The 18,380-nt window shown below is 31.5% G+C and overlaps 5 protein-coding genes across 5 annotated transcripts; 2 read left to right on the top strand and 3 right to left on the bottom strand.

Moving 5' to 3' along the window:
- Positions 1-4: 4 nt before the first annotated feature.
- Positions 5-1,953, top strand: LOC103866148. Its single transcript, XM_009144026.3, has one exon. It carries the CDS (start codon positions 146-148, stop codon positions 884-886), a length of 741 nt encoding a protein of 246 aa, XP_009142274.1. The 5' UTR covers positions 5-145; the 3' UTR covers positions 887-1,953.
- Positions 1,786-4,041, bottom strand: LOC103866149 (ras-related protein RABH1b). Its single transcript, XM_009144027.3, has 6 exons — positions 3,767-4,041; positions 2,888-2,958; positions 2,723-2,811; positions 2,434-2,545; positions 2,273-2,363; positions 1,786-2,176 (listed from the first exon to the last, which is right to left on the bottom strand). Exons 1-6 carry the CDS (start codon positions 3,881-3,883, stop codon positions 2,030-2,032), a joined length of 627 nt encoding a protein of 208 aa, XP_009142275.1. The 5' UTR covers positions 3,884-4,041; the 3' UTR covers positions 1,786-2,029.
- Positions 4,042-4,478: 437 nt separating this feature from the next.
- On the bottom strand, positions 4,479-5,354 carry CHL-CPN10 (20 kDa chaperonin, chloroplastic-like). The gene is given in 6 exon segments (NM_001301921.1): positions 4,479-4,547; positions 4,643-4,672; positions 4,776-4,892; positions 5,002-5,052; positions 5,120-5,178; positions 5,261-5,354. Coding segments are annotated over 6 exon segments (420 nt in total).
- Positions 5,355-13,940: 8,586 nt separating this feature from the next.
- LOC103866151 (FCS-Like Zinc finger 3) lies at positions 13,941-14,771 on the top strand. The gene is made up of 2 exons (XM_009144029.3): positions 13,941-14,207; positions 14,304-14,771. Exons 1-2 carry the CDS (start codon positions 14,098-14,100, stop codon positions 14,476-14,478), a joined length of 285 nt encoding a protein of 94 aa, XP_009142277.1. The 5' UTR covers positions 13,941-14,097; the 3' UTR covers positions 14,479-14,771.
- Positions 14,772-16,198: 1,427 nt separating this feature from the next.
- LOC103866152 (cyclin-U4-1) lies at positions 16,199-17,646 on the bottom strand. Its single transcript, XM_009144030.3, has 2 exons — positions 17,106-17,646; positions 16,199-16,695 (listed from the first exon to the last, which is right to left on the bottom strand). Exons 1-2 carry the CDS (start codon positions 17,444-17,446, stop codon positions 16,431-16,433), a joined length of 606 nt encoding a protein of 201 aa, XP_009142278.1. The 5' UTR covers positions 17,447-17,646; the 3' UTR covers positions 16,199-16,430.
- Between the last annotated feature and the right edge of the window lie 734 nt (positions 17,647-18,380).

The following is an 18,380-nucleotide window of genomic DNA, read 5'->3' as shown; positions in this document are numbered from 1 at the left end:
CTACTCTTCTAAAGCGAAACTTGGAGTCGGAAGAAAATATATACACATAGGACTCAACGGATCTTGTTCTTAGTTTTCTTATAATTATCAGAAACCGAAGACTCTCTCTCACAGCCAGAGTCTTTTATATTTTCAAAATTTTCCGATGAGGTGTAAGAGACATACAGTTGACTCCAGCAGCACTATAGGCGTCTGCGCTTCTTGTCTCCGTGAACGTCTCTTCTCTTTCGCCGCCTCTGAAGATAACGATCATCATCATCATGTCCATTCAAGAACTTCTTCTCCTCCTCCTCTGGTTTTCCCTCGCTCTGTTTCTCCTTACGCTGCTGCTAGAAACTCCAACGCCCGAGGAGGAGGAGGAGCAGGAGAAGCCTCCGAATCTTACGGCGGTGAAGGATCATCGTCATGGGAAAAAGTCTTTGAAACCAACCGATCGGTTAAGAAGAAACAGACCGGTTTATCTCGGTTCTCTACCTTATTTGGAACAGACCGGTCATGGTTCTCCAAGGTCCTCTCCCCACGGTCGAAAACTACTACGTGTTACATTGAGGACTTGATCGCCTCCGAATCAAATCATCACCAGCAACGACCTAGGCATAGCTACTGCAAAGGCATGTCTCCAGCGAACGAGCTGGAATCTTTTGAAGATTCGCCGGGGAGAGCGAGAAGAACACCAGCGACGGGAACTCCGGGAAGAAGAAAGACTGCGACGACGACGATGGGTTTGTGCTTGAGTCCGCTAGTGAGAGCTAGACCTAACTGTTCTTTTGGATATACCGGTTATCCAAAATCTCCGGTTAAGCAACACATTTCAACGGCGACGTCTTTTAGCGCGAACCGGTCTAAGAAGCTGGCCGATTTAGGTAGAGCTGATAACCGCCGTTAGACTTTTCTTTCTTTCTTTATTTGGTTATAATTTGACCGTTCTATACGAAATTACCTAAAATGTCACTCACAATATTCAACGTAAGTTATAGGGTGGCTTTACTATAGCAGCATATAGAGAAGTGGAATATATATTTTATTTATAATGAAAAAAGTTTCTCATTGTATAATAAACTGGTAAATGTTTTTCTCTTTATCTTCAAATCCTAAACAAAGGAAAAAGAATGGTTTTTTATATTTTTTAGTAAATTTTCCGTAAAATCATTTTCAAAAAAAATTAATGCAAAATCCACCAAAATCGAATAACACAAATATTTTATGGAATTACGGAATCGCTAAATTGAGTAACATTAGAATTTCAAGGATTTCAGAAGAATGATTACAAATACTTAATATAATAACACCATTTTTTTTATAAAAATTGATAAAATATATGATTAAATGACACAAAATTTTAACAGAAACTTCAATTCCTTTAAACTCAATTGAATTTCTAAATCCAATACTCCACCGAAGACTAGTTCATGTAAGAATTGACAAATATTGTATATGATATCACTTTCGCCTTACATTATTATATATGAATCAATATAAATCAAATGCAAAATATTTATTCAACCTTCTTGATATAATTATAAAACTTATAGTTTTGTAAATTAAGCATTATTAATTCTCTTATACATAGTAACTGAATTTGCATCATTATTAAACTTGATTCGTTATTAATTGACATTAAATCAAGTTTTATAATGATGCAAATTCACTTACTATGTATAATAGAATTCACAAACTGATTGGGCATGCTATTGTAAATAAATTGGAAAAATAAAGAGAGAATGCTATGATAGATTCTATTTTAATAGTATAGATAGCTTAAAGTTATATGATTCAATTTCGGAGACAGATAAATCACAATATTTAAAAAAGTACTGAATAGCCTTTAAAACTCCAAAAGACAACAACAATTTAGAGTTAGGGACAAACCAATAAACTAAAGCAAGGAGACTCTCTTTAAAAACAATCTGATGAAGAAGAAGGCAAAAATTTTACACAAAGAAGAAGGTAATAGCAGATCAAGATCGTGCGAGGGCTTTTTTCGAGTATGTTCTTTTGTTCTCTATAATGTTTGTTGCCAAATTTTTTTTTAACAAGAGCATCCTCCTGATTGCTGCTGAGCCGAAGATGCATTGGCATTGGAAGACTTGAGATTCACATCAACCATATCCTCTTGCTTTGTTGAAGACAGTGTTTCCATTCCGGGTAAAGCTGCTGCTATCTTGCGGAAAAGAGCCTAGCAATAAACAAGTGAAAAAGGTAAACAAGTGTTGAGAGGAGTATCAAAGGTAAATCTATATGAGCCTAGCAGTTTTTGTTTGTCCTTTGTTACCTTTATGTTGAAGCCAGCTTTGGCACTGGTTTCGATGAACATTACATTAAGCTCACGAGCCTTGGCTTCTGCTTCCTCTATTGACACTTGCCTGAGAAAACAACCCTTTTTATTAGTAAGGCGCCATCAGTAGTAACAAACAGCAAACGCTCTGTCCTAACCTTTTGTCTACAAGGTCGGTTTTATTTCCCACGAGCACAACTATGACATCACTACCACGCTCTGTCCTAACCTCATCTATCCACTTAGCAGTGTTTAGAAACGATTGCCTGCCTATATGTCAACAGGAAAACCAAAATAATGATCAAGTTTCACAACGCAGAAAAAAAAAGAATGGATCAAGATAAGGAAGAAATCAAAACGCATATATTCATAAGATTACTGTATCTAAAACATGGGAAAGTATGCATGTATTTTGAAAAGATTAGAAAGCAGAGAAGGTCCACATACTTGCAACATCATAGACAATAACAGCAACAGAAGAGTCCCTGATATAGCTCGGAATAAGACTCCTAAACCTCTCTTGCCCAGCTGTATCCCTGTCATATGAATCATCTCTCAATGTTAATCATCTGCTAGTTTATTCGAAACCTGAAATGATGTTACAGATCTTACCACAACTGCAGTCTGACAGTTCGATCTTCAAGGTACATAGTCTTTGACAGAAAATCAATACCAATTGTGGCCTGAAGTTAAAAAAAAACAACATAAAGTACTGAGAAAAAGAGAGATCATTTGGGTAATAATGAAAATAATCAAGTAATATTGATCTTCAAGATACTTACTATTACGTGCTTAAACGTAATGATCACATTTTACAAATCAAGATCATATACTTTTTCATTCATCAACTAAGAACTACATTCTCAAGTGTGAACAACAAACAATCAACAGTGAGCAATCACAACACCAAAATCACGAGCAACGAGAAGCTAAAGGAGAACCGCAAACATGATCCTTACGACTAATTGATACATAAACACCAATCTACAAATCAATGATAACAAGATCAACGCGAACCAGTTCAATTCCATTGCAATTCTACGATCTTCTACGCGACTATATCCTCCAGTACGAACAACAAACGATCAACAGTGAGCAATCACGAACAATGAGAAGCTAAAGGAGAATCACAAACATGATCCTTACTACTCATTGTTACGTCTCATACATTAACAAACGATCTACAAATCAATATCACACATGATCTGATCTACAAATCAATGATCAGAGACTTTCTTATTTTATCATTCATCAATTGAGAACTACTTCGATTAGATAAGCACTGATCACAAGATCAACGCGAGCTAAGTTCAATTCCATTAGAAGCTAACGGAGATAACACACATGATCCTCACTACTACTGATTGCTACATTGCCAACGATCTACAAATCAGATCACACAGAATCGGATCTCAAAACTAAGCTAACGTCGTGCATCGGCGAGATCCTAACGCTAGATCGGAGGAGGAGGAGGAAAAAAATCGGATTAACCTGATAAGTGTTGTCGAACTTGTCGTACATGAATCGAGTGATGATGCTCGTCTTCCCGACGGATTGATCTCCCAGAAACACCAGCTTATACTTGGCGAGCGCCGAGACCGGAGCCATTGAAAACCTCGAGATCGAAACTAGCCTGAGACGGATCTGAGATACGTCGCGGAGGAGGGCGTTAACTTCCCAATATAAGCCGGAGATTGAGAGAGAGAGAGAGATGCCGTCGCTGAGAATGTTTATTCGAAGAGAGAAGGGGTCGTTTATGTGCAATTAGAAACTTATTGGGGATAATTTGCAATATTATAAGATATTAGACTCGGATTGTTAAAAATTTCGAAACGTTATGGGCTTCGTTAGTAAGGGGGCCCATAGGCTTGCCACGTGATAAGAACGTGCCTTCCCCTACGTTTGATAGTTTGGAGACTGTTGAATACGTTTACAATCATCCAAAGTCTAGCTAAACCTCTCTCAAAGCTTCTCCTAGACTCCTACCAAGGTTGTTCAATTCTCTCTTTGTTTAGTTCTGTTTTGGGAGCATTCTTGAACTCTCTAAATAGTTTCAATTTCATTATAATTTGCCTCGAATGCTTATGATTGTCTTCAAAATGATATTAAATTGAAAAAACTGTCACAAAACAAGATTATAGTATCTGAGATTACAGGAAACAAGTAAAAATCTTGAAGGAATATTATCTCTGACAAGATCTCTTCACTCCACGAGGGCCAACAAGTCGCTCTCTTTACAAAAGCAATGCCTAGCACCCGTCCCCAAATCAACCTGTACAACAATGAATTCAAAGATGTTACACTACTTCCAAAAACTATGGTTGAATCTTCACTGTGAAGAAGGCAAATCATAACTAACTAACTAACCTCATAAGCGCTCACGTCAGAGAACAGAACCTGTTAAAAACGCAAAAGGTGAAACAAATGAAAAACATTTCACACTAGTTAACCAACAATGGATGATGGTTATGACTTAAAAGAGTTAAAGAAAGAACCTAACCTTCTTGCCAGGGCCAACTTGTTGTCCAACCTCAGAACCAACAGAGACAACCTCTCCGGTTAAGTATCTCTCAAACTTAACAGCTGCTTTAGGCAACAACACTCCACCTGAGGTTGTCTGCATCAACAAAATAATCAATGATTATTGGCAATCGAATTGTGATAACAGAGCTAACCAACTACAATGTCTTCTCATTAATCAGAATCACAAAAGAGTTCTAACAGACCTGTGCAAGCTCTTCAAGGCGAACAAGAACCCTGTCTGCTTGAGGAACAACCTGCGATTGACATTATCAACAAAATGAAATAACTTTTGGACAAAAGTAAACGGAAAAAAGACAGTACCTTTGTCGGTTCCCATTTAGTGGAAATCGCTTTGACACTCAGACAGCCTCTTCGACTTCCTGTAAGAGAAACAAATCATCAGACGGACAAAAAAAACACTGAAAGCTTGAAACTTTACAAGTTTCAGATTTGTGTCAGTACCGAGAAGCTTATGGTTAGCTAGGGGAGGGGAACTGGTTTTAACCGGAAAAGCAAAGAAGGGTTTTGGCAGAGAGACGAAAGTTGAAGAAGCCATTGCAAGATAAGGTTTTTTTTTTTTTTGTTTGCACAAGCAAGCAGATCTTCTTCCTCTGCGACTTCGGCTAGAGGTTTCTCGTTGGTTCTTATGTTTTTGAATTGGGCTAATGTTTAAAGCTCACTGGTTGTTTCCAAGTTTTCATTTTGGGCCTAGCTAATAAGATCCATTTTCAGAGATAAATAAAGTTTATCCGGTTCGGGTAGTTTGGTTTTTGGTTAGTTCCATTCAACATAAATTTTACCGGATTAACCAAAAAAAAATTGGTTAAGTATTTGGTTGTTCGGTTTTTATAAATTTTACCAAATTTTTATTAATTTCGATTAGATTTTAGTTTATTTTGTTAAAAATTTGGATATATTTGATTATTTTAGTTTGAAATTTGGTTAGTTCGGTTTGAAATTTAGTTAGTTTATTTAAAGCTTTCGATATAGTTTTGTTAATAATTTTTTGTTAAAGAAAATTGAAATAACCAATTGCCGAACAGAAACCAAAATTTAAAAAAGATCTACTGAATCAAACCAATTTCGTAACCGAACTAACCAAAAATTCCTCGGCAGTTTCATACAACAAAAAAAAAAGCCAGGCCTACATGAAAGAGTATGAAACAAAACAAAATCACAAGTTCAGGATGAGAAAAAAAGAGTTACGTGTGTTAGTGCACATGAATTTATGTCATGTAAGGATCCTCCTAATTAAGCTGCCAAATCCAAGAGTAAATATTACCAACGGCACAGTATGTTGAGATCAACTTTAAATACATAAATGCAAATCTATCACCTAGAAAATATGGATGCAAGAACTGAGACATTATCTCTACTACAACTAAACCCATCAGATAGCTATTCTCAATATAACCGATCTTAAACTTGCTCTTCAACACTTTCTCCTCTCCGTATTGAGCAGTGAAGCCAAGCCACATTACCATGGAATGCAACAACAGCAACAAAACCTTGATCGGGTATTCCTGCGGCTCATGTAAGAGTGGGAAGAGGGAATAGCAAGAAACTGCAGGAGATTATATAGATCATCAGCACATGGACCGTTTGGCTATGCGCAATGTGAGAAGATACTACATACCAATGGACACCAAAAATTAGTGTTTAGCATCTTCTAAACTCTGCATTGCAACGATTGCAAGTGGGATAGTGAAATGAAGCGATGCTTTCTCATGGTCATGCCATCCAAACAGAAAACCGCATGTATATGCATAAGCTATACATCTAGCCACAAGCCTGGGCTGCGGATTCTTCCAAGCTTTGATGAGGTATGGAATGGAGTCATAGCAAGTAATAAAAAATCAGTTTGCTTTTGGTTGTATTAAGTAGTTCTTTAACCGTCTTTTCAATATCTGGAATTTGAAAATATATATTCAATCTGGGATATTAATTGATTTTTATTATTAATATATGGTGCATATACCTGCTTATGTACTACTTTATTTTTCGGAAGTTTTTGAATATTGACTTTGTAATTTCAAATGTTTATTACTAAAATTTGTTTATTTGCCAAAATATGTTTTTATTAAAATGTAAAATATTTATTTTAAACAACTGTTTTAACATATAATCTTAAAATACAATTTAAAATTTATAATTTATCAAAAAATATTTCTGGTAAAATATTTGATGAGACTTTTAACAATAGAGTCTTTTTGTAGAGTTAATTAGTTAAGATAAATTCAAAACACTTAATTTAAAAAAAATTGGTAGAGTTTATTAACTAAAATATAAATTAAAAATTATAATAATTTAACAGAATCTCTACTAATAAAAGGGAGCTTTTGAGGCTCCATAGGGCATCCACATCAGCGGAAAAAATTTCTCCCAAAAGATGACACGTGGCATAAAATATAGTTTTACATTTTAATATTAATTATTTTCGAAAATTGTAAAAAATATGTAAATATGGAGCCTCAAAAGCTCCCTTTTATTAGTAGAGATTGTAAAAAATATGTAAACATACAGCATTAAAAAATGGAAAAACTACATTAAACATATGTAAGATTACTATTTTTCACTTAAAAAAAAAAGACGGCTTATCTCCATAATGTAACATTACCGTTTTATAAAAAAAAAACAAAAAACATTATATATAATTTCGAAAATAATAAATATAAGTAAAACATACAACATAAAAATGGAAATACTACATTAAACATAAATATGTTTGACTATTTGTCCAAGTTCTTCTATTAAACATTGCCGTTTTACATTAAAAATAGAAAAATACGTAAAGATTTAAACATCTATCTTAAAATATAAAATATAGACATTAACTAAATATAAAGTATAAAAAAGAGAAATACTCAATATATAAAAAATAAATAATAAGTAAATATTATAAATATATAAATATATGAATTATATATACAATAATAAGTAAATGCACAATTTTTTAAAAATGGAAAGAGTATATTAAATATTAAACATCTATCTTAAAATGTAAAATATAGATATTAAGTAAATAGAAAATATAAGAAAAAGAAATACACAACTTAAAAACAATGGAAAAAGTATATTAAGATTTAAACATCTATCTTAAAATGTAAAATATAGATATTACGCAAATAGAAAGTATAAGAAAAGGAAATACACAATTTAAAAAAATAGAAAAAGTACATTAGTATTTAAACATCTATCTTAAAATGTAAATCAATCTTAAAATATAAAATTATTAGTAAATAGAAAGTATAAGAAATAAAAATACACAATATACAGAAAAATAAATAATAAGTAAATATATAATATAATCTCGAAAGATGACACATGGCATTAAAATATAGTTTTACATTTTAATATTACTTATTTTCGAAAATTATAAAAAAATGTAAACATACAGCATAAAAAAAATGTAAAAACTACATTAAACATATGTAAGATTACTATTTTTCACTTAAAAAAAGACGGCTTATCTCCATAATGTAACATTACCGTTTTATAAAAAAACCAAAAAACATTATATATAATTTTGAAAATAATAAAAATATGTAAAACATACAACATAAAAATGGAAATACTACATTAAACATATGTAAGATTACCATTTTACATTTTATTTTAAGAAAATAATATGTAAACATACAACATAAAAAATGAAAAAACTACATTAAACATATGTAAGATTACTATTTTTCACTAAAAAAAAGACGGCTTATCTCCATAATGTAACATTACTATTTTGTAAAAAACAAATTATATATAATTTCGAAAATAATAAATAATATGTAAACATACAACATAAAAAATGGAAATACTACATTAAACATATGTAAAATTACCATTTTACATTTAAAAATAACAATAATATGTAAACATACAACATAAAAAAATGGAAAAACTACATTAAACATGTGTAAGATTACCATTGTTCACTAAAAAAACGGGTTATCTTCATAATGTAACACTAGAATTTTATTAAAAAAAGAAAAAAAAAACATAAATATAACTATTTGACTATTTGTCCAAGTTCTTCTATTAAACATTCCCGTTTTACATTAAAAATAGAAAAATACGTAAAGATTTAAACATCTATCTTAAAATATAAAATATATACATTAACTAAATATAAAGTATAAGAAAGAGAAATACTCAATATATAGAAAAATAAATAATAAGTAAATATTATAAATATATAAATATACGAATTATATATACAATAATAAGTAAATGCACAATTATTAAAAAATGAAAAGAGTATATTAAATATTAAACATCTATCTTAAAATGTAAAATATAGATATTAAGTAAATAGAAAGTATTAGAAAAGGAAATACATAATTTAAAAAAATGGAAAAAATACATTAGTATTTAAACATCTATCTTAAAATGTAAATCAATCTTAAAATATATAATTATTAGTAAATAGAAAGTATAAGAAATAGAAATACACAATATAAAGAAAAATAAATAATAAGTAAATATATAATATAAGTGAATACCAAATTTAAAAAATGGGAAATTACATTAAGATTTAAAAATATATATTAAAATTTAAAATATAGATATTACGTAAATAGAAAGTATAACAAATGGAAATATACAATTTAAAAAATGGAAAACATACATTAAGATTTAAACATCTATCTAAAAATGTAAAATATAGATATTAAGTAAATTAAAAGTACAAGAAATGGAAATACTTATACATGAAAATAAATAATAAGTAAATAATGTAAATATATAATATATGAATTATATATGTAATAATAAGTAAATACACTATTTTTTTAAAAATGGAAAAAGTTCATCAAGCATTAAACATCTATCTTAAAATGTAAAATATATAATATAAGTAAATACACAATTTAAAAAATGGAAAAAGTGCATTAATATTTAAATATCTATTTAAAAATATAAAATTTAGATATTACGTAAATAAAAATATAAGAAATGGAAATAAACATTTTAAAAAATGGAAAAAGTACATTAAGATTTAAGCATCTATCTTAAAATGTACTTCTATCTTTAAATGGTAGTAAATTATATAAAAATGGAAATACCACATTAAACAAAAAAAAAATGTATAATTTTACATCAAGAAAGTCCCTATAAAACTCATTATTCCATCCACATCAACCTCACACTATTAAGCAAAATTTCAAAGCACTCGAGCAAAAAAAGGGTTTCACTATCAACTCTTGCCGTCCCAGAAACCTTTAATGACATTGAATGAGATTTTTTTATAACAACAAACTTTTTGTTAGGTGGATTCATTGTTGGGAAACCCGCAACTTCCAAAAGCCAAACTTATTCATGGGAATTGAATTGCTTTTCATAGACTCAAAGGTATTCTTACAAATTTAAATTAATCTAATCTATAATTTTATTGTTAATATTCATACTAACTCTTTCATGATCAAACCATTTCAGTTGATAACCATTCAAGCGTTTATCCCGAAACACTTCCTTCCTCGCCGAATCAGGTATTGGTTCATATTGGTTTAGTATTGTTTTTGGTTTACTAACCGGTTTAGGATGGTCTTATTGTAAATATAATTTAAGTTGGTTTAGCATATATTATTTTTAAAATAACTTAAATTAAATAATAATAATAATATTATGCTTAAAATATAATTTTAGAGAGTTTTCAAATATAGTTTACAGAACATTATAGGTGATGAATTTAATTTATTAAATTCGTTTATTACTTAAAACTAAGTTTTTTAAAAAACATACTGAGTTATAAATATCAATGATGGATTGGTGAGTATAACATGAAGACAAAAATATAAATATCTGATTTTCAAGATAAGAAATTCAGCTTTTATTCAGATACTCAATATATAATATCTTAAATTATGTTTTAAAAAATATACATAATTTATATATATAGATTAATCTTCCAAACTTAAACTATTATATTATATATGAATAATGTTTTTAAATAAAAATAATTTCTGATTTAAAATAAAAATAAAAACAACAAATGTTTATTTTCAAATAATGGATGTAATTTACATTATACTATCATTTAACAAGTATTAGATACGTTTTGATATATCATTATTTTCTATTCTCAGAAAACAATAAATTGTTAAACATCAATATCATCTAGGTTAAGTATACGAACAACAAAAATTCAAACATTACAAAAAATATTTACATAACCATTATAATACAATAATTTAATCAAAAATACAATTAAAAAAAATATTAAAAAGAATAGTTATATACTTAATATTTGAAAATAAAAGATATTTTTGCTAAAATTGTACTTACCTGGCCAAGGAGATCGACCATCTTTTTACGGATCGATCGAATGTTGAGCATGTGGTCGATCCAAAAACACTCTGCAGTTTAATAAAATCTCTAAAACATTTATTCCAACACTCAAAAGATAGTTTTGCTAAATATGATAACTAAATAGCCAATAAAATTACAAAAAATATTTAAATAGTAAAAAATATGTTAATTTAACTGTTAAAATTTAAAAATAAATTTTAATTATGACATGCATTTTAACATTTATATAAATATAAATCATAGCCTAAATATAAATAATTTAACAACTTAAATTAGAAAAAAATAAAAATCCCGGGCGTAGCCCGGGTTAATCCCTAGTTCATCTACAAACTAATTAAAAATCAATCACTGAGCATTCTAATATCTTAAATACAAAATTTAATACATCTCCAAATATAGCTAGTTGACCATCTGAATTGGCATCGTCTACTATAACAAATCAACGGCTACAACCAACGCTTCTCGCAGATCAAATCCTAACCGTAAAATCAAAACAAGAGAATTTAATTCCCATGCAACCTTAATACCTCTAATAAACCGACACGTATCACAAATACCCAGCTTTGCTTGCACACGAGTGAGATTCACCACACGTGACAGGGGCAGGTGGGTATGTAGAAGAAAAAAGGTAGGGCAAACGGGGTACACGGGCAGCTGTCAAGGGCCCGAGAGAGAATGACGTTTTGATTATTGGGCTTAATAGAGGTGATGGTGGATCCCAATAATAATAACAGTTCCTTTAAAAAGGGTTTTGTCTAGTCAGCTCCTCGTTTGATATTCCCAACTCTAGTGGGAGGACCCATCTCCCGACTCCAAGGCGTATCGACACATGACAAGTTGTGTGGTCCTTTGCTACTTTCTTTTTTGGACCTTTATTATGATTGATCGCAAAACAACTGATTATCTCTTTTGTTTGTATTAATACACTTTGGTTGTTTATATATTCGTAAATTGTTTATAAAGTTTATTATATTGGTTTGCCGTTCGTATCGTGAGTCATTGCTTACTCAGAAACGTTGAGTGCTTGACGTGATCTTTATAAAAAATAGTATATAACTAAGCAAGTGATCTTTACCTACCATATATTGAATTTAAAAGTCAAATTCTACTGCTGTGTTATTTGGAATTTGATTTGGAAAGATTTTGTTATATGAATCAAAAGACATAAAACAAGTTACTCCCAAGTCGGAACTGATATTTTATGAAATTTAAATATGTGAAACGTATTGTTACGCGATTAACTACAATATAAACAGGAATGTGAATGTGAGTGTGGCGCTATCAAGTATCAAATGTATACTTATATTCTTTCTTATATTTTTACCCAAAAAAAAATGTGTACTTATATTCAATGAAGGTCGGTCACGCTATTGTTCGTTTATTACAAAGACAAGTATAAAGTCTACGCATGTCTTTCGTATCTAAATTTAACGTACATGTTTCTAGAACTTCTTGACTTTTTATTTGAACTGAGATTGTGTCAAGACTTTACAGAGTTTCAGCCAAAAGATTCCGTAACTTTTTTACCTGGAGCTCCAGCACGTGTACCAAGCTGTGTTGTCTCAAATATACATGAATATATTTATTCACTTATACTATAGTAATAAAAGAACGTTACCGTCCAAGTGTCCACAGTATAACAAGCAAAGCTTTAAACAAAGGGCAATTGTCAATAATAGCACCTTTTGAAGTTTATGTCTCAAAAATAGCACTAGAAGGAGAAAGTCACAAAAATGACATTCATTAAAGGGTAAAATATCCCTAATACCCTTGGTTTAAAATTAAATAAACAAACAAAAATAAATAAAAATAATAAAATAAAAAAAAAAAATGAAAAAAAGATTTTTTTTATAGTTTCAGATTATATGTTTTCAGATTCGAAATTTTTACAATTTTTTTTTTTCGAATTTTTTTTTTTTTTTTTTTTTTCAAATTTTCTTTTTATAATTTAAAAATACTTTTTAAAACTGTTTTTAAAATTTTTATTTTTTATTTTAATATTTTTTTTATAAAATTTTAAACCCTAATTTCAAAACCCCACCCCTTAACTCTAAACCCTAAGGTTTGGATTAATTAACCCAAGGGATATAAGTGTATATTTACCTCTTTAATGAAACCTATTTTTGTGACTTTGAACCTTGAGTGCTACTTTGGGAACATAAACTTGGTTTGGTGCTATCCTAGTCTTTTTCTCTTAAACAAATGAGAGGCGATCTATAAATTTCCACCCATGGAATGAAACATTGTCCAGGGGAGATGCATCCCAAGAGCTCAGAAACTACACACGGGACCAGTTTAAAACCACAAAAATATTTAGTAAAAAGATTATTAATATAAAAATATAAATTTTGGAAACTAGTAGTATCATTTAATGTTTTTTTTTTACCAAAACTATAATTTAATGTTAATTTTATATTTACGGAAAAGCCATCAATCATGCGTTACGCATGTTATTGTTATGGCCAACGAATCTCACAAACGCAAGACTTGTTTGATTCCTCTCGACCAACTAGATCCACCCAAATTATTGTAATGCAAAAAAATAAAATCTACTAATTTTATATGTTCTCTATTGCTCTACGTTACACAAAAATAATGTAGACTTTTGTGCCACGGAATAAAAATAAATAATTTTTTTAACTAGAAAATTCGTAAGTATAAATTAAATATAAAATAAACATGTAACTGGTGCAGACAAAATAATAAAGACGATAATAAAATAAAAAGTAATGAATAATTACTGAACTTTTAACGTATAGATCTTTCGAGATTGGACTAAGGAAAGAACGAACGGTGCAGATTTATTATAGACCACAGTAACTATACTGGTCTGCACCACAGGCGATTCACTAAAGTCAAGCAGAGAAAGTCCGAGCTCGGCTTTATATATTCACACCAAATCAATCACCTTCCTCCTCCTTCCTCCTCCTCTTCCTTTTCCTCTCTGAGCTGAATCTTAACTCCAAAAGCTTTCTTCTTTTTAAATATTAGTATTAGCAATGGCATCGCATTACAACAGCTTCTTCGGCAGTGAAGAGCCACACTTTCTCGAATCTTGCTCTCTTTGCCGTAAACACATTGGTCTTAACTCCGACATCTTCATGTACAGGTACTTAATCCGATCATAATAAAAATCAATTTCCTCGATCTGTCTTTTGAAAATTGATTGCCTTTATTGATATATTGAGATCTTTCCTTTTGACAGAGGAGACAAGGCGTTTTGTAGCAAAGAGTGTAGAGAGGAACAGATCGAGTCCGATGAAGCCAAGGAGAGAAGCTGGAGACTCTCCGCAAGATCTCTCCGTAAAAAATCTTCCGAAGCAGCTAAAGAATCAGCCGCCGGAAAAACCGTACGGACAGGAACTCTCGTGGTGGCGTAGTAGACGTGTTTTTATTACATAAGAAGATCAAAAGCAGATAGTTTTTTTTTCTATGTATGCAATGTTTTGCTCTGTTTCTATCTTATCTTTGTTCCGATGTCGGAATCTGAGAAAGTGTAGATCTGGTTTTTATGTAAATGAATGTGGAGTTTGGGAGATAGAGAGAGATTGGGCTGTGTTTGATAGTTTTTTTTTGTTCTCTGGGGGGTTTAAATTTTGTTCGATGTTCCAAGTTCCGACAAGAAATGTTCCAATTCCGACAATAAACAGAGCATACTATGTTCTAAATTCAATTTCTTTGTCTTAAAATTTCACTCGGTTAATATTTTTGTAGTAATCCACAAAGAGAATACAAATTCTGAATACGGATCCTTCGATTGTTCATTCGGTGATACAATTTCCGACGTAACTAAGAGCTAGAGCTCCGGCGGTTCTTTAACATGACAGCTAAAATGGGCTTTTAAAAGGGCCCATGTACGCATGTCACCGACACTTTCCACCTTTTATGGAAGACCGAAGAAAGTTCATAATCAAAAATAACTGTGTCGTCAGATACTCGTAATCTATATACTCATGTGTAGTTTCAATTTTCTTTAGCAGCGTCAATGACTCAATGTAAAATGAAAAGATGGGCTAGAACTGTAGAACATGATAAAGATGGGCCGAGTCATAATTTCTGACCACTTAGAGCCCAGAGTATGAGCGCACATAGGCTTCCCACTGTTTAGTTTAGCTACACTGTTAGAAGTTTGAATTAGCTTAAAGTTAATAGGCTTAAAGTTATATGGGTTAGTGTTAGTGTTAGTGGGCTAGGCCCATTACTATACATATCAAACTTGTCAAAGTAGTGTGTAAACTGCTACTAGATTACTTCGAGTACAAGAAAGACCGTCTTACTTAATGGAAACTCGTAGTGTCTTACTGGTTATCATGGTTCTGATAGCCGCAACGACTTACGGTTACTGGTTATCACAAAACTAAGTCGGTTTATTACGCATGAGCAACTATAATGAGATCAAAGAGTTGGATTTCTTATGGCATTTTCATCTTCTTAAACTCGATAGTTTTTTCACTTCTGTTTAATTAAATCTCATTACTCACAAAAGGACCCCCTTTCTACCTTGCCTTGACCTATGGATTTGCAATGGCTGCACTTTTTCATGATGTAGTATTAGGTGTGTTCTTCATTCCAAGAAAACAAGAATCTCTCCTCTTAGAAGTGTACTAGTACAACAACCACTTTCTAAAAATCAGTCTTAAATTCTATCTTCTCTGTTTTTCACCTCTCTTTGATTTGTGTTCTTGAATTGTATGTATGAACTATGAAAATATTGGAGTCAAAACCTATACACTTTAAACTTTGTGGTTTATTTTGTTAATATACATTATTTGTATAAACTCCTTTCACAGGGTCACAGTCTTTTTCAAATGGTCTATTGACTGGATTTCTTTATCATTACAGTCTGTCTCTGCTCTGCACATGTTCTTTTGTTCCCTCAATAGAACAAGAAAACAACAAATTTTCTTCACAAATCACAATCACTATACCTCCTAGCTACTATTGTTACTAAATAATAACCCATGTCTCTGATCTAGAGCATGGGCAAAATCTAAATATCAGACAAAAACAACACATAAATAATCATAACATAGATATTTTTGGTTATTTGAGTTTTAGAGTTGCTTGTGACATTTAAACTTATGTTGCCAAGCCAGTCTGTAAAGATGAACTATGTCACACATGTCCACATCTAAACATATATGATATAATATATAGAGAGAAATGATCAATAATCAGGATCTGATTAAGACAAGATAAGAGTCCCTGCCGACTAATCTCTACATCATCTACAACTACACATTTCATTAAAAACAAGGACCAGACTGATTAAGAACAGAGAACCAAAAAAAAAGCCACTTGGATTTTTTTTTTTGTTGGAATCTTGTGTGAATTAAACAGCGAGTTGCTGCTGTTGTTGTTTCTGATGAGAAGCTTCTTCGTCGTTGAAGGTAATGACAGATCTTGGTGGGACAACAACGAGAGAGAGGGGTTGAACAAGAGTCATTTCCTTTTGAAGATAAGAGAAGTAAGCGTGGAACGTGTTTGGCTTCACGTTTAAATCGAAACCTAACCCGAATAAGAAATCAAGCTCAAGAAGATTCATCTCTTTCGTGCTTATCCCTCCCACTTTGGCGTAATACGCATTGTTGTAGTACCTGTTTAAGGTACCAACGTTACAGTTTTAGTGAATAATTAACCAAATCAATATAAAAATCGGATCTTTATGTTTCAGAGGAACAAACAGAGCAGACAAAAACAGAGCATTTCAGAAACAGAGCAGACAAAACAGAGCATTGCAGAAACAGGGGATTTAATGATCATTAACTGAAATTTTAAGCTGTGATAGTGAATTCTGAGCTCGACCCTCGATTCATAGGTTTAAATTCTGGGGAAAACAGAGCAGACAAAAACAGAGCATTTCAGAAACAGAGCAGACAAAACAGAGCATTGCAGAAACAGGGGATTTAATGATCATTAACTGAAATTTTAATCTGTGATAGTGAATTCTGAGCTCGACCCTCGATTCATATGTTTCAATTTCGATTGAATAAACGTAGAAACTTACAGATCATCGAGGAATTTTGCGGAGACCATGACACTGGTAATGAGGAGACGATGAACGTTAAAGGAGTTGATCGGAAGAGAAGGCTGTCTCTGAGTGAAACGGTCGAGATAAACGTAAGCCACGACGAAGCAAGAAGGACTACAATTAGCGTATTTGAAAATCCTCTCGAGGTAGCTATGAATCGTAATGGTCGGCCGGCTCAGCCCGTGGAACACGGAAACACTCTGCGACTGAGTCGTGACTCGCCGGGTCAGATCGTTGGACTCGGCAACTCGTTCTAGCAGTGAAGATAAGAAGGCTATTAGCTTTGGCATTACTCCTGGACTCTCAAGCTCAGCCATTTTTGTATGTGTGTGTTTGGGATAGAGAGAGGAAGAGAAAGTTACTTTCTTTGCTCTGCTCTGCTCTGTTGTTAATGGCGTGTGACGGTGTGTGATTAAGGTGGTCGTTATATTGGGTAGTTATTTTGAATTTTTTGTATTTTTATTTAATTTAATAAGTATTTTCTGGATTTTCTATTTGATTATATATCTAATCAAATGTATTCATTTTTTAGGAATGTGACCCTTTTGAATTTGTTATGAATCATTAATTCTTGTTATATCACCGTCGGCGGTGGAACCGAACAACATAAATATTTCAAAATATATAAATAAGCAACTCATTAGAATATGGAGCATAAAAAGGAAAGTGGTGCTTTTTTATTTCATAAGTTGGATTAATGATTAGTATTGAATTTGAAAACTTAAGTTTTAACAAGAGGGAAACATAACTAATGCATTAAACACGATATATCAAATCTATCGTGTCTTTTGATATGTACGCAATAACGAATATTGATGTGATTTTGGGAAAATTATACGTTAAAGATGTGAGTTTTTTTTTTGCTAAATTAAAAATGTGAGTTTATAAGGAAAATGTGTAATTATATGTGATTTTTAATTTCGGTTTTGTAATGGGGGAGATGGGATCCCATACTCATCATGTTACATTACATGTGGGGAGATTTATTTAAACTAGAAAGTCATATGACGATAGTGATCCTACGAAGTGCATGTGTTGCTAATAATGCGAATCAATTCCCATCTGGTAAACATAACATTTAATCCTTCTTTATAGCCCAATATATTTAAGATTGCTAGAGAAATATAGATATGAATAAACTATAGATCGATCTAAATCTAACATGCCAAGATGTACAGCTAATTTGGACGCACTTAGGCAAAGTTCTTAGACAAAGCAGACCCAAAAGTTAAAGAGCAAGAACAATGAAAA

This window comes from Brassica rapa, chromosome A04, assembly GCF_000309985.2.
Source record: "Brassica rapa cultivar Chiifu-401-42 chromosome A04, CAAS_Brap_v3.01, whole genome shotgun sequence".
Classification (NCBI taxonomy): Eukaryota; Viridiplantae; Streptophyta; class Magnoliopsida; order Brassicales; family Brassicaceae; genus Brassica; species Brassica rapa.
This window is presented reverse-complemented; position numbering and strand designations above follow the sequence as displayed.

Excerpts from the sequence above, each read along its gene's own strand:
- LOC103866151 (XM_009144029.3), top strand. The coding sequence starts at position 14,098 with ATGGCATCGCATTACAACAGCTTCTTCGGCAGTGAAGAGCCACACTTT. Across the intron at positions 14,208-14,303 it reads TCCGACATCTTCATGTACAG|AGGAGACAAGGCGTTTTGTA; the intron begins GTACTTAATCCG and ends TCCTTTTGACAG.
- LOC103866148 (XM_009144026.3), top strand. The coding sequence starts at position 146 with ATGAGGTGTAAGAGACATACAGTTGACTCCAGCAGCACTATAGGCGTC.
- LOC103866149 (XM_009144027.3), bottom strand. The coding sequence starts at position 3,883 with ATGGCTCCGGTCTCGGCGCTCGCCAAGTATAAGCTGGTGTTTCTGGGA. Across the intron at positions 2,812-2,887 it reads ACTGTCAGACTGCAGTTGTG|GGATACAGCTGGGCAAGAGA; the intron begins GTAAGATCTGTA and ends TTCATATGACAG. Across the intron at positions 2,546-2,722 it reads TATTGTCTATGATGTTGCAA|GCAGGCAATCGTTTCTAAAC; the intron begins GTATGTGGACCT and ends GTTGACATATAG.
- LOC103866152 (XM_009144030.3), bottom strand. The coding sequence starts at position 17,446 with ATGGCTGAGCTTGAGAGTCCAGGAGTAATGCCAAAGCTAATAGCCTTC. Across the intron at positions 16,696-17,105 it reads GCAAAATTCCTCGATGATCT|GTACTACAACAATGCGTATT; the intron begins GTAAGTTTCTAC and ends TACCTTAAACAG.